General features: G+C 35.1%; 1 protein-coding gene across 14 annotated transcripts in view; it reads right to left on the minus strand.

The window, feature by feature from the left end:
* GAS2 (growth arrest specific 2) overlaps positions 1-12,947 on the minus strand; it is a 150,535-nt gene that overhangs the window by 73,763 nt on the left and 63,825 nt on the right. For all 14 annotated transcript variants that reach the window (XM_077866186.1, XM_077866189.1, XM_077866188.1 and 11 more), the window contains one exon: positions 5,576-5,717. In XM_077866186.1, coding sequence (XP_077722312.1) covers positions 5,576-5,717 — 142 coding nt within the window. The remainder of the gene's footprint in view (positions 1-5,575; positions 5,718-12,947) is intronic.

Genomic DNA, 12,947 nt, shown 5'->3' on the forward strand with positions numbered 1-12,947 from the left:
ATGACTTATCAAACACTGGAAGGTAGGCAGAGATTTTTTTTCTGATATATCAGGTGACTTTAAAGTATAAAATAGAAAACACTGCTTACAACTCTACACATAATCCTTAAGTTTCAGCAGCAATACCAAACTAATACTGCAGCTAGATCAGTGCTTGATCAATGTTCAATAAAACAGAGGATTTTGTAAAAACTGCTCATCAGAGTCATGCATCAACAGAAGACAGTGCCACACAGCAAACACGAACACAGAAAATAAAAACAAAGAACAAATCACACACATTTGCATGCTAGCACAGCAGAGAGCAAACCCTTTTCTTGCTGAGTAGATTCTTTTTCTGAGAAATAGATGAAGAATAGTCACTGGCTTCCAAATCCTACAATCATCCAATAACATCATGATATTGACACAATTAGAGCAAATAAAAATTATGCATTTTTAAAGTATTTCCCTCCCATCCCTTTTTCTTCCCCATCTCCCAGCTCACCACAACACATACAAAATAAGCAACGTAAATAAGCTCGGGGAGAAATAATTATATTTGACAAATTTCTAAATTAGTACACTAACGTAAATTACAAATAATCCGCGACAAAAGAATATCACTAATTGAAGGAAAGAGTTTCTTACTTAAATTGTCTTAGAAAGATTCATATAAGAGCATCAACTTTAGGATTCATTACTCAGAATTTTTTAAGATTGAGAATCAATCATAGAGTTTTGGTCTTAAATGATAAAAAATGAGCCAAATCAAAATATTCAGCATTGTGTTAGAATAGGCTATTAAAGCATTTAACCTTGGAAAAATATACATTTACTAAATCAGGAGGAATATTGATACATTCTATTAACTTTTATACCTCTATCAAACTGAAAACAGAAATACTTTCACACCTGGAGTCTTCTAAATATTTTTTTCTTCACCATTAAAAATAAAGTTCACTTCTTTAACAATAATTTTTGGGGAAGCATTTTGCCTTTAGGCTGATAAACCACATACTATTATATTCAAGGAAACATTCATGTTCATCTCTTTAACCTAAAGCATATCCTAAACATTTTTAAGGAATCCAGTGAAACCAATTACAAAATATGAAAAAAAAAATCTCCATTTGTCACTGACTGATAATCAGCCTGGTTTGAACAGTGGGGGTTGTGGCTGAGCAGGACGTGTAGACCTGAAATGTTAAGCATGTTCCACAGAGCACACAAAGGGCCATGTCATCTGTTCTTACAGTGGCATCAAAGTCTATAATCACTGGAAATGTCAGTTTAACCTCAGTAGTGCAAAATAGCCATTATAACTCTCACTATGTAAAATCTTATGTCAACAAATAACTATCTTCTATGCAAATTGGTTCGAATTATATCTTAGTATAAATAAAATTAATTGTTCGTGCTTCACATTACATGCCACACCTGTTTTGCTCTCCAAATTTTGTTAATAATGGAAAAAGAAAATGATACAATTTATGGAGTAATTACTATTTATCTTTCCTTCAAATTCTGAATATATTTTACTGTTACTTACTAGATATAAATTTGTGGCCTCATGTTCATAGTATAATGTAAGTTTTCTATATTATTTATTTATTTATTTAATTTATTTTTAGTTTTCTATATCCTTAAGTAGTCTAAAGAATATTATTTTTGGTTGGTATCCACGGATGACTCTAGTTTAAGATTCCACTAAACGTCATCGATTCCATTCATTTCCATTTGTTTTACTATTATAAAAAACATTTCAGTGGACATTCTGGTGCCTGCCTCTACTTATTTCCTTTGAATAAACTTTTGGAAGTACACCAGTTTGACAAAAGAACATGAACACTTGTGAGTCTTTGATACATGTCAAATTGCCCTCTAAGGAAGGCATACCAATTTCTAGTTTTCTTCAGCAATGTATAGAAGATCCTATTTTCCTAAGTACTGAACAAAAAATGTTTAATTTTCTTAATCTCCATTAATTTTTATAGCTTTTATTTTCATTACTTTACTGCTAAAATGTCCAACATTTTCATATCTTTATTAGTTATTTCTAAATCTTCTATGACAAGGCTGTTCATGACCCTTATGCATTTTTCTATTGACTCATTTTGGAAACACTATTCAGGATATAGTGAATTTACGATCTGAGACTTGACATTTCACAGAGGAAAAATTATCAAGAATTTCATAGAAGATAAACTACGGGTTATACTCTGTGTGAGACTGTATTGTGTGGCCTCAGAAGTTATCTGCCAAGAATCAAAAAAGGTAAGAAACATGAGAGAAGCATATGGAATAGGGTGCGATCCATACTCCCCAGTTCATCCCTGGCATACCTTCCCCACCACTGAGATTTCTTGTCATTAGCTGTTGGGGAGAGAGGACAGATTGAGTGAGTTGTGAATCAAGATCCCCTTGCAAATAACTGTACAAAAAAGCACTGCAACAGAGGGGACCATATCAGTTGCCACAAAGATAAGAATGCTTTATGCAGGCAAAGACCTTTGAACAGCTAAAGACAGAAGCCTCTTGATACACACTCGGTACAGTGATCTACTTTATCATTCACTCAAACAGATTTTTCCCCTTCATCAGGGCATCTTTTCATTTTATTTGCTGTTCAAAACACTGGGACACAAAGGATGCACTTCATCTTGTGTGCTACTGAAATGAAATCTTGAGGTAGGAAAAAAGAAAAACCCTTGTCCTAAATTCCCTTTCAAAAGTGAAGTGTGAAAAGACATCAAGCAGAGTACACAGTGTTATTGTTGCAAGAAAGTCAATTCTGCAATACAGAGTCCAAGGCCATCAGCAGTGACTCAATCACTTCCTTACCTACAGTGAATAATAAGAAAAATCCAAGAAGAAAGGGTTCCACTTGGGGAAATGGAATTTCTCGTTGTCCTTCCTCTTGATTATCATTAGCATCTATGGGCACAGCTGTTTCCTTTCTCTGAATAATCCTAAAGTCAATGCTATAATATTGGCTCCCTTCTTCTCTCTCTACAGGGCCTATTACACCTCACCTCGTCTCCTATTCTGAGCAGCAGAAATCTCAAATCTGTCTTTTCACTGAGCAGCAAACCAGAAAGCCTATCTGCTTTAGTTTGGTGCTGAGTGGATTAAAAATTACTTGAAAACTTGGTCTCCTTAAACCTTCTTGGATATATAAATACATCTTAATTGCAAGTTATAAGCTAAGTTATAATATAGACGATAATTAAAATGAAAGATGTTTAAACAAAATACTCAGTAGCAAAAAAAAAATACTCAGTAGCTATCATGTATAAATTATCTTGGACTTTCTTTTTATAAAGTCAGGGTTTTTTTTTTTTTTTTTTTTTTTCCAAACAGAGTGAAGAACTAGGCCATTTCAAAGTTCATCCTGACATAATTTTATATGCCGCAAAGTATGTATTTATATACCGGGGCCATTATTATACAGTTGCTTTAGGCTTTATTGTTTCAAGATAAAATGTATTACTTATCTGAAGGAGGTTTTAAAAATCCATCCAAGCCTCTTGGTTTCCAGCTGAAAGTTTTATAGGTTCAACTAACAAAAGAACTCAGAGGCAGTGAGAAAATTGAGATAAGATCCTATTCCCACTGACAGCTTCTAGTCACCCACCTTGGCCTATGGTGGGTGCTTCGTATTTTTGCCTTTTTCAAAATTTTATGTAAATTGTAGTTAGTTACTACCTAATGTAATATCGGCTTCAGGAGTAGAATTTAGTGATTCATTACTTACCTATAACCTCCAGTGCTCAACACAAGTGCCTCCCTTAATGCCCATCACCCACTTTGCCCATTCCCCACCAACCTCCCCTCCAGCGACTCTCAGTTTGTTCTCTGTGGTTAGAAGTCTCTAATGACTTTTTTCCCCCCATGTTCCCCTACATTCATCTGTTTTGTTTCTTAAAGATGCTTCTTAAATGAAAACCTGTTCAATAAACACATTCATGAACAATAGAGCAGTTTCCCAGGGGCATCTGGGTGGCTCAGTGGTTGAGCATGATCTGGGGTCCTGGGATCGAGTTCTGCTCCCTGCATGGAGCCTGCTTCTCCCTCTGCCTGTGTCTCTGCCTGCCTCCTTCTGTGTCTCTCATGAATAAATAAATAAAATCTTAAAAAAAAAAAAAAAACAGAGCAGTTTTCCCATTTGGCAGTTCTTTAAGCAATGCAGGGGCACTTTAGAATTCTAAATCATGATGTTGTTTGCCCACGTAAGAAAAGTATACTCCTAGTGACTAAGATCTGAATTATTTATTTATTACTCATTCATTTGATCTTTCAGAGGTTTTTATTTTTTGTTTTTGTTTTTTTTTTTTTGCAAATAATTCCATCATACTCCCTCCCTATAATTCTTCACTCATTAGTTTCCTATAAACCTGAAAGTTAAAATTTATTTGTAAAATTGCCATCAGATTGAAATAGGGCTACATCCCTCCACACACATCTTCCACTAAGTTTGGTTAATTTTAATGTGAGAAAATAGTAAGAGCAGTCAAAGTCCCTTTTCTATAGCAATCATTTCAGGAGCACACTGCGTACATAGTAGGCTACTGTGCAATTATTCTAGTTTATTTTTTCTATCAGGTATAAAGTGTTCTCCTAATCTAAATCCATATCATCTTCTCTGTTGAGAGAATTCTCAGAAATTGTATACCCATTCTCTCTGAAGGATCCTCAGTTTACTTCCACGCTAATATTTGGTATGATGTGATTTGGTGAACTGATTTTTTAAAGCCTCAGGCAAAACAACCCAGGCTCCCCTCCTTTTCCCACAGAGGTCTCCTTTCTCCACTCAGTTCTATTTCATTAGAATGGGACTTTAATTCCAATACTCTCCATATGGGAGCTGTCCTGGTCAGAGCTGATACAGGAGGGCTGGACATTTAACAGTAGCCTAACAAGGAATGTCGAAACACTGTTGAACAATGTACGTTTTCCCCCAAGGAAATACAAAAGCTTGTTTTATGGTCTGGAAATGGCTTTGCCAAAATTCAATCATAAGGTAAAATAAGACAAGAACCCCACAATTATCTGGGCAGGTTTAGATGCTAAGGTATCTATCTTTTGTTTCACCATCTTCAATTATCCCAATCTCCTGCTTGCGTACCTGATTTTTAGCTCACTAAAAATAGATCAATGAGTAGACTTCCATTTCAACAAACATAGACTTTATAGGAAATGGCGTTTCATCCTTCTGTAGAGGTAAGACAATAGTGCCTTTATGTCTGGAGCATATACAGCTCCCCTTCAAGTCCAGCTCGAGCCTAATGGTAAAATATAAGCCTACATTTTCTGAATATCCCCAATTTTGCATTGTGTATACTTGATTTCAGCTTAGAAAGACTTGTGCTACTTATATTCCTACCCTTTCATGCACAAAGTGACCAATAGTAAAAGGGCATGCATTTTTCTACCTTCAAAGATTAAGTTTACAACCAACCCGTAAATTTACAACAAACTGAATTTTTCAAAGTTAACAATCTACGAAATGACATCACACAAAAAAATTTTGATAGTTATACTGACAAAGATACATAATAATTTCATCAGCTAAAATTCTGAAGGAAATACATACCCAAACCTTCCGATTCAAATAGACATGTTTCATCTACCCCTAAATCTCGGCACCAGGATAAGAAATTTGCTGTATTGTCTCGGGCAAAAAAGGAGCCTGAGGGTGCAGTGGCTTTGCATGGAATCTTCTTCAAGGGTAGATTCTGAAAAACAAAGAAAGCTCACTCTGATGGAATGTCTAGCAAAGTCATCACAGCGACACATTAAATATACATTTATGTTCTCAACAAAATGTTTGGAATGACCTCATGTCAATAAATAGGTCAATGGAGAAATATAGAAAAAGAAGTGAAATGCACATGAAACTTACTGGTCATTAAGAAACTATAAAAGAGGGCAGCCAGGTGGCTCAGCGGTTTAGCATCGCCTTCAGCCCAGGGTGTGATCCTGGAGACCTGGGATCGAGTCCCACATCAGGCTCCCTGCATGGAGCCTGCTTCTCCCTCTGCCTGTGACTCTGCCTCTCTCTCTATATGTCTCTCATGAATAAATAAATAAAATCTTAAAAAAAAAAAAACTATAAAAGAAGGCGCTTGGTTTGGTCAATTGGTTAAGCATCTGCCTTTGGCTCAGATCAGGCTCCCTACTCCACACGGAGTCTGCTTCTCCCTCTGCCTCACCCCCTGCTCATTCGCTCTTTCTCTCTCAAATAAATAAATAAAATCTTAAAAAAAAACTATAAAAGATCTGTGTAGGTAAACAAATCCTTGCCTTTTTTACTATCTAGTAATAAATACATGTTAAGTTCCTTCCCCAGCTCATATTGCCTCTTTTCTTGTTTTTCTATTTTTGTTTTGTTTTTTGGTCTTACATTTCATCCAAATATTCCACCATAATTTTAAAAAAATTATTTATAAATGTATTTTCCATTTGTGAAAGAAGAATGAAGCACGACTATATGAATTTACACAATATGTAACACACAAGCCTGCATTTTTATGTGCACACATACATAGACATATCAATATGTTATATTATTAATGATTTACATTATAAAATGTAATTCTGTTGGATTCCTGCTATCTGACCTTGAAATATATTGACATTCTGCATCATTTTTCTCCTGGGATAAGAAAATGCTTAAGGGGAAACCTGGATGGTTCAGTTGGTTAAACATCTGCCTTCGGCTCAGGTCATGACCCCAGAGTCTTGGGATCAAGCCTTGCATTGGGCTTCCTGCTCAGTGGGGAGCCTGCTTCTCCCTTCGCTCCTCCTCCTGCACATGCTCTCGCTCTCTCTCTATATATATAATAAATAAATAAATCATTTTTAAAAAAGAAAATACTTAAGGGAGGGTGTGAACCTGGACAGACTTTTTTATTAAGAGTCTGTCACAAATTTTAGCCAGGAAATCTCCACTGGCACCATACCAATTGTTATAAAGAGTTGTATGGTCTTTTTTTTTTTTAACAGAACGGTAACCAGTTTCCATGGCATTCCAGGAAGGCACGGAATGCAATTCTCTGTGATGTGAAAGACTGAGCAACGGATTTGGATGATGTGGGTTACATAGGGCTTCACCTCAAAGAGAGGAAAGATAAAGGGAGAAGCACCTAATGACTTAAGTTCGTAAAATGTTTCCTCCATTCACTGAGAACCAACAAACAAAAGCAAAATGTTGTTGATTGTTGAACTCATTTGCAAGAATGGTTATAGAAAATGAGATAGTGGCCTTAGAGGATTGGTGAAGTCCTGCTAACATCATACTATTACTAGAGTTCTTCATGTCCAACAATTTTATGGCCACATAACTAAAACATTCAATTACTATATCACTTAATGTCTGTGTCTGTCCAGTCTCAAAGGTCTATTTCTTTCTTGCGGACTGAATCTAATTTAGAGGAGACATAATCAAGATTTTTGCATGAATACACAAATATTTGTATAGCCATATATTTTAGGCATGACTGATTTACAAATCATATATGAGGTTACTTGTGTAGTAATGCCTCCTTAACCATTTTAGTTAAGTAATTGTTTTCAAAATGATTTTTTACATAAGTTGTAAAAATCATCAGAAATAGCATAAGATCTCCATTATAAAATATTCACAAACATCAGTCAGTATTTATTAAAATTAAAAAATATATATCCTTAAATCTAGCAATTCATTTCTAAGAATATATCCCAAAGACATCATAGCATTAGTGCTTAAAATAAAATATATGTATGTATTTTATATATATATTTATACATATATATATTTGTTAAAACAATGACTGAACAAAAAATATAGAAATAAGAATATGTCAAAAGAGGGCTGATGTAATAATATATAGTATACATACAATGGAATTCTATGCAATCTTTTAAAAAGAGTAAGATAGGGGATCCCTGGGTGGCGCCGCAGTTTAGCGCCTGCCTTTGGCCCAGGGCGCGATCCTGGAGACCCGGGATCGAATCCCATGTCGGGCTCCCAGTGCATGGAACCTGCTTCTCCCTCAGCCTGTGTCTCTGCCTCTCTCTCTCTCTCTGTGACTATCATAAATAAATAAAAATTTTAAAAAATAAAATAAAATAAAAATTGTTTAAAAAAATAAAAAATAAAAAGAATAAGATAAATGTATATATGTTGAATCATATAGATGTTCAGCATGTACCTGTAGGCAGAAACAAAAAATTTGCAAACAGATATGTATATCACAATTTCATTTTGTGGTCATATGTATATGTGTACACACACACACACACACACACACACACTATATGTCCACTTTTCAATTTGACCTAAGGAAGTACTACTAAGTTTTGAGTGTTGCGTAGGTGTTTGAGAAGCCTAAAGTCATTAAGATAAAATCTAACATCAAAAAATTGGAAGCCAAGTAACTTGTGCAGAAGGAATACACAGAAAACTTGGGGTGGTTTAGTTAGAGTATAATTAGAGGAGGGTGTGCATAGGTAGATTTTTCTGGTTTTCAGAAATTGAATTGTAATTTTTTTGATGTGCTATTTCAATTTTTAGTAGCAAATGTATATGTAGAGGATCTTATTAAAATTGAGACTTATTTGAATAAAAAAATATGTGTATATATACACACTATATATGTGTGTGTATACATATATATGTGATATATAAGATTAAGTTGCATATAAATATATTTATAAATATGAATATTGTACTCATTTTTATAATATTAGTTTCAGGAAAATTTGCAAGAAGGACATGCACCAAATTGATACTAATTACCTTGGAGGAAGGTGATTGATGCATAGTTTCATTTACCTCGTTACATAATTCCAAAATAAGTAGGAGGATTTTAAATGACTTTTAAATCTTATCAGTATTTTCAGACTAAATAATTAAAATTGGTAAACTGTGTCAGACAAAACATAAGAGAGGATTTGCTGGAAACAAAAATCTCTACACGATGACTATAAAGCTTTTTTATGATATGACTAAAGCCAAGGTCATCTCTAAGAAAAGAACATAAATAGATTAAAATACAGAGCCATGTTAAGATTTACCACCTCTATCCCTGAGTGGGGAAAGAAAGAAACATGTAAAGCCACTTAAAGCCCAGAAATGAGTTTGCATATAGGAAGTATAACCTAGAATTATGAACTCTCTGACACTGCTAAGGGCACCTAAGGACATAAGGCTCATGGCTTGTGTAGCAGAAAGGAATACAATATCCATATTGCACTCAAGAAGCTAGAGATTGATGTGACACTTAATCTATCAAGGGACACATTTTGAGAGAATACCCACAAGCAACAAGCCCTCAAAAATCATTCAGTCTACTATTTAAAAACTTACAAGGACAAGCACCGAGCATAGAAGTGAAAATGGCATTCTTCCCTTAAGAGCTTGTGATCTGCACAAAGTTATTTACATAACACACATCTGAGGATAAGTATTTAAAATTCATTCCTATTCAAAGACACGGAGGTTATTTTAGGACAAATAAAACAAAAGCTGGCTATTGATAGTTCATAATTTAGGGACTCCCAATGCAGAGGAATTCAATAGCAACAGCAATTGAACAAAGTGGTAGTTAAGTGATTTATGGGATATCTGTTTCTGTTCTGGAGGTCAGATTTAGTGCTTCCATGTCCCCTGAAGACTTAGGACACTGTAAATAGTGTGAATGGAAGCTTCCAGTCCTCAACCAGATGAAATGTTTTATTTGGTAAAATTGTTACAAGTCATCCTCATTAGTTCAGATGACTAATGAACTGAGCCCCTCCCCCCCCCACCCCTCACAGTACCTATAAAGTTCGTTACACATAGCCAGAAATAAGGATCTCTGTGCTTGGCAAAGAGCAGTAGCATGCTTGTAGGATCTAATATTCCTCCTGGTTGAACACCAATCACAAATCAAAGGGCTTTCCAGGGTTATGGTGCCATTTATAATTAAGAGCCTAAGGGCAAAAGTTTGACTTCATTTGAATTCAAGAACAAATGAATGATTTGTTCATTGATGATTCAATAATATCAGCACTCAATACCTTTAGAACTTAAATGTATTTTTGACATCTTTTACACAAAAGTCTTTATAAAGTTCTCAAAATCCTGGCAAGTGTATCTCTTCCAGGTCTGTGATCTTTTTTTTTTTTTTAAATTTGTTAATTTCTCCAGGTTCTCATGAAAATCCTGGGGGGGAAGCCAGCTCTGGATCTCTTCGGTATCAACAAATGCAATAAAAACCAATAGATTGAGTGACAACTATTTTCTTGCTGATTTCCTTGCCAAAGGAATCCTGAGGATGAGTTTTAGAATACAGAACTGCCCTAAAACTCATGGATGTGTACACCTGAAAAGCTGAGAATTAACTACAGATATGGAGAGGAATACTTCTGATCTAAAGATATGGAGATTCGAAAGGGAACCTCCCCCACATGGCTCATCTGATATACCTTCCATATTACTTTTCCCTTCACTGCTCACCTCTTCAAATAACTCCTACAGCAATAGACCATCTTCAGTTATTTACCTATGTAATTTTTTCCAGACAGCACTGTTACATATTATGTCCTCAAAACCTGACTGATGACTGCATGCATGAACAGTAAGACTTGACCCCTCAAACTAGATTGTAATCAATATGGAGCAGGAGTAAACACTGTATTAGAGTTTTTACATTCCAATGGGACACATTTACAGGGCCTTCAAAATTCACTAAATTCATAACATAACTTCTACATTAAATGAATTCCACAAATTAAGATATGTATAACTGAAAAATTTAAGTGACACCTCTGAACTATTTTTGAAAGTTAATGAATATAGAATGATGAGTAGAGAATAATTGCCATGCTGAACTGAGATTGGGTAAAAATTTAGGCTCACTTACTGGCAGGAGTCACACTACTGTTGCCCAGCCTCCAGGGTGTGGGATTCAATTTTTTGCATTAGCAAAATGAGAAGTGACTACTAGTAAACCATCACACAGGTGCACAGTAATTTCTCTATTATCAAGAATCTAATGTTTACCTTATTTCTGTCAGGGGGACTAACTCGGAATATGTACTCATGGCCCCCAATATACTTATAGACTGGATGATTAACATACAAAAAATGGTTTGAATTCCAAAAGTGCCTTCCCTTTCCTTTCAGGCAATAAGCAAGTTAGGTTGCAAAAAGAATTTAAATTTAGTTCCAAAGGCTTTTAATTTAATCCATTATCTGCTGGGGTTTTGGAGTCCAATTCCTGAGTTCAGACTCAGCTAACTCACCTTCTTAGGATGATACTTTGGGAAAATTACTTAGTGTTTCTGTATGTCACTCTCCTATTCAATGTACACAGAAAACAATGCATCTCATCAGCTATGTGTGTGTGAATGTGAATTAAATAATATAACTCAAGTACAGAATTAAATGTTCCATGCAGATGACTTATTACCCCTGTGATCAATGCATGTAAAAATATGCCAAATTACCTATGATTTCCTTCTTTCATATCTTCTTGCAAATATTTCTTTTTGTTGTTGTTGTTGTTTCTGTTATGGGTACTAGGACTCAGGAAAAGACTGACAAACAATTTCCTTCTATCTTCACCCAAAAACTTGAACCTCACCTTTTGAATAGTTTTCCCATAGAACTTTCTGTGCTGGTGGCAATGTTTTGTATCCCCACTAGTAACTACTAGTGACATGGGGCTGTTGAACACTGGAACTGTGGTTGTAAATTTTACTTCACTTTAATCTATGTGAAATGATGAATGTAGTTCAACCTATTGTGGGATTCCTTTCACAATTTATGCAAATCAAACCATCATGCCATATGCCTTAAACATATACAGTAATATATGTCAAGTATTTCTCACTAATACTGGGAAAAGACCCATTTAAACTTAAATAGCCATATGTGGCTTGTGGTTATCCTGTTAGCACATGCATAATCGGGAAAGGAAAGCCAGTATTTGGGGTTTGAGAGTCCAATATTTGACCACTGGACTAGTTTCCCTTGAACTGATACCATTCCCATGTCTTTTAACTACCCTCAAATCCAATAATTCCCCTGGATATAGCTACTGAGACACAAAACTATGTTGGTCACTTACAAAGAGTTTACTTCTATGCTGCAGAGTGCAACCTCTATGTCCTAGTTAAGGTTGTGAGCGTTACAGCTTCAAAAGGGCAGTAGTGATTATTTATAGTACTTATAGATCTATTTATAATTCTTATAATAGCCTACAGCTAGAGAACCAGGATCTTATTTACCGTTTTACTGCCATTGCACCAAATATAGAGTTTCACGTATTAGCAGTACTGACTTTTTTTTTCCTGAATCATATGATGGGTGGGAAAGGAGGGAATTAACACCGTGAGTGTAAACCATGCCTTAGGCACACAAAACTTACTTTCATACAGATTATCCTATTTAATTCTCAAAAAAATTGATGCCCTGAATTAGGTAGGTAATAGTTTCTCTATTTTTTCCAAGATGAAAAAATTGAGCTCATACATATTTAAAGTCAAATCATTCAATCCCTTATGCCCATAGACTTCTAACCGTTCTCTGACAGCTCACCGACGCCTGGAAGTTAATATATTTCAGCAGTTGATTTATTCCCCCTTTTTTTGGCCAGGTGACATTAAAATAAAGAATATGTATTCTCTTTCCCATATTCAAACTACAAAGAAAATTGAGAGAATGCCCTCTCCACTTCTCTACATGCAACGAACTGAACATTTAATACTAGTAGTTTAAATAATCCATTCTTCACAAAAGTTTGAGGCAAGCTACTCCCTTTGATTGCATCGAGTAGACGTTTTAGATATAAAACAGAAGAGATACATTAAAGAAGATGTGGAAATTGCCAAGAACTAATATCTTTCTTTTTCCAAAGGGCATATAGAATGTACTGTTCAAATATGCAGGCAATAAAGTCACTCTTTCCATGATGGAAAGAATGTTTCCACTTGCATTG

The sequence above is a fragment of the Canis aureus genome, chromosome 23 (assembly GCF_053574225.1).
Source record: "Canis aureus isolate CA01 chromosome 23, VMU_Caureus_v.1.0, whole genome shotgun sequence".
Taxonomy (NCBI): domain Eukaryota; kingdom Metazoa; phylum Chordata; class Mammalia; order Carnivora; family Canidae; genus Canis; species Canis aureus.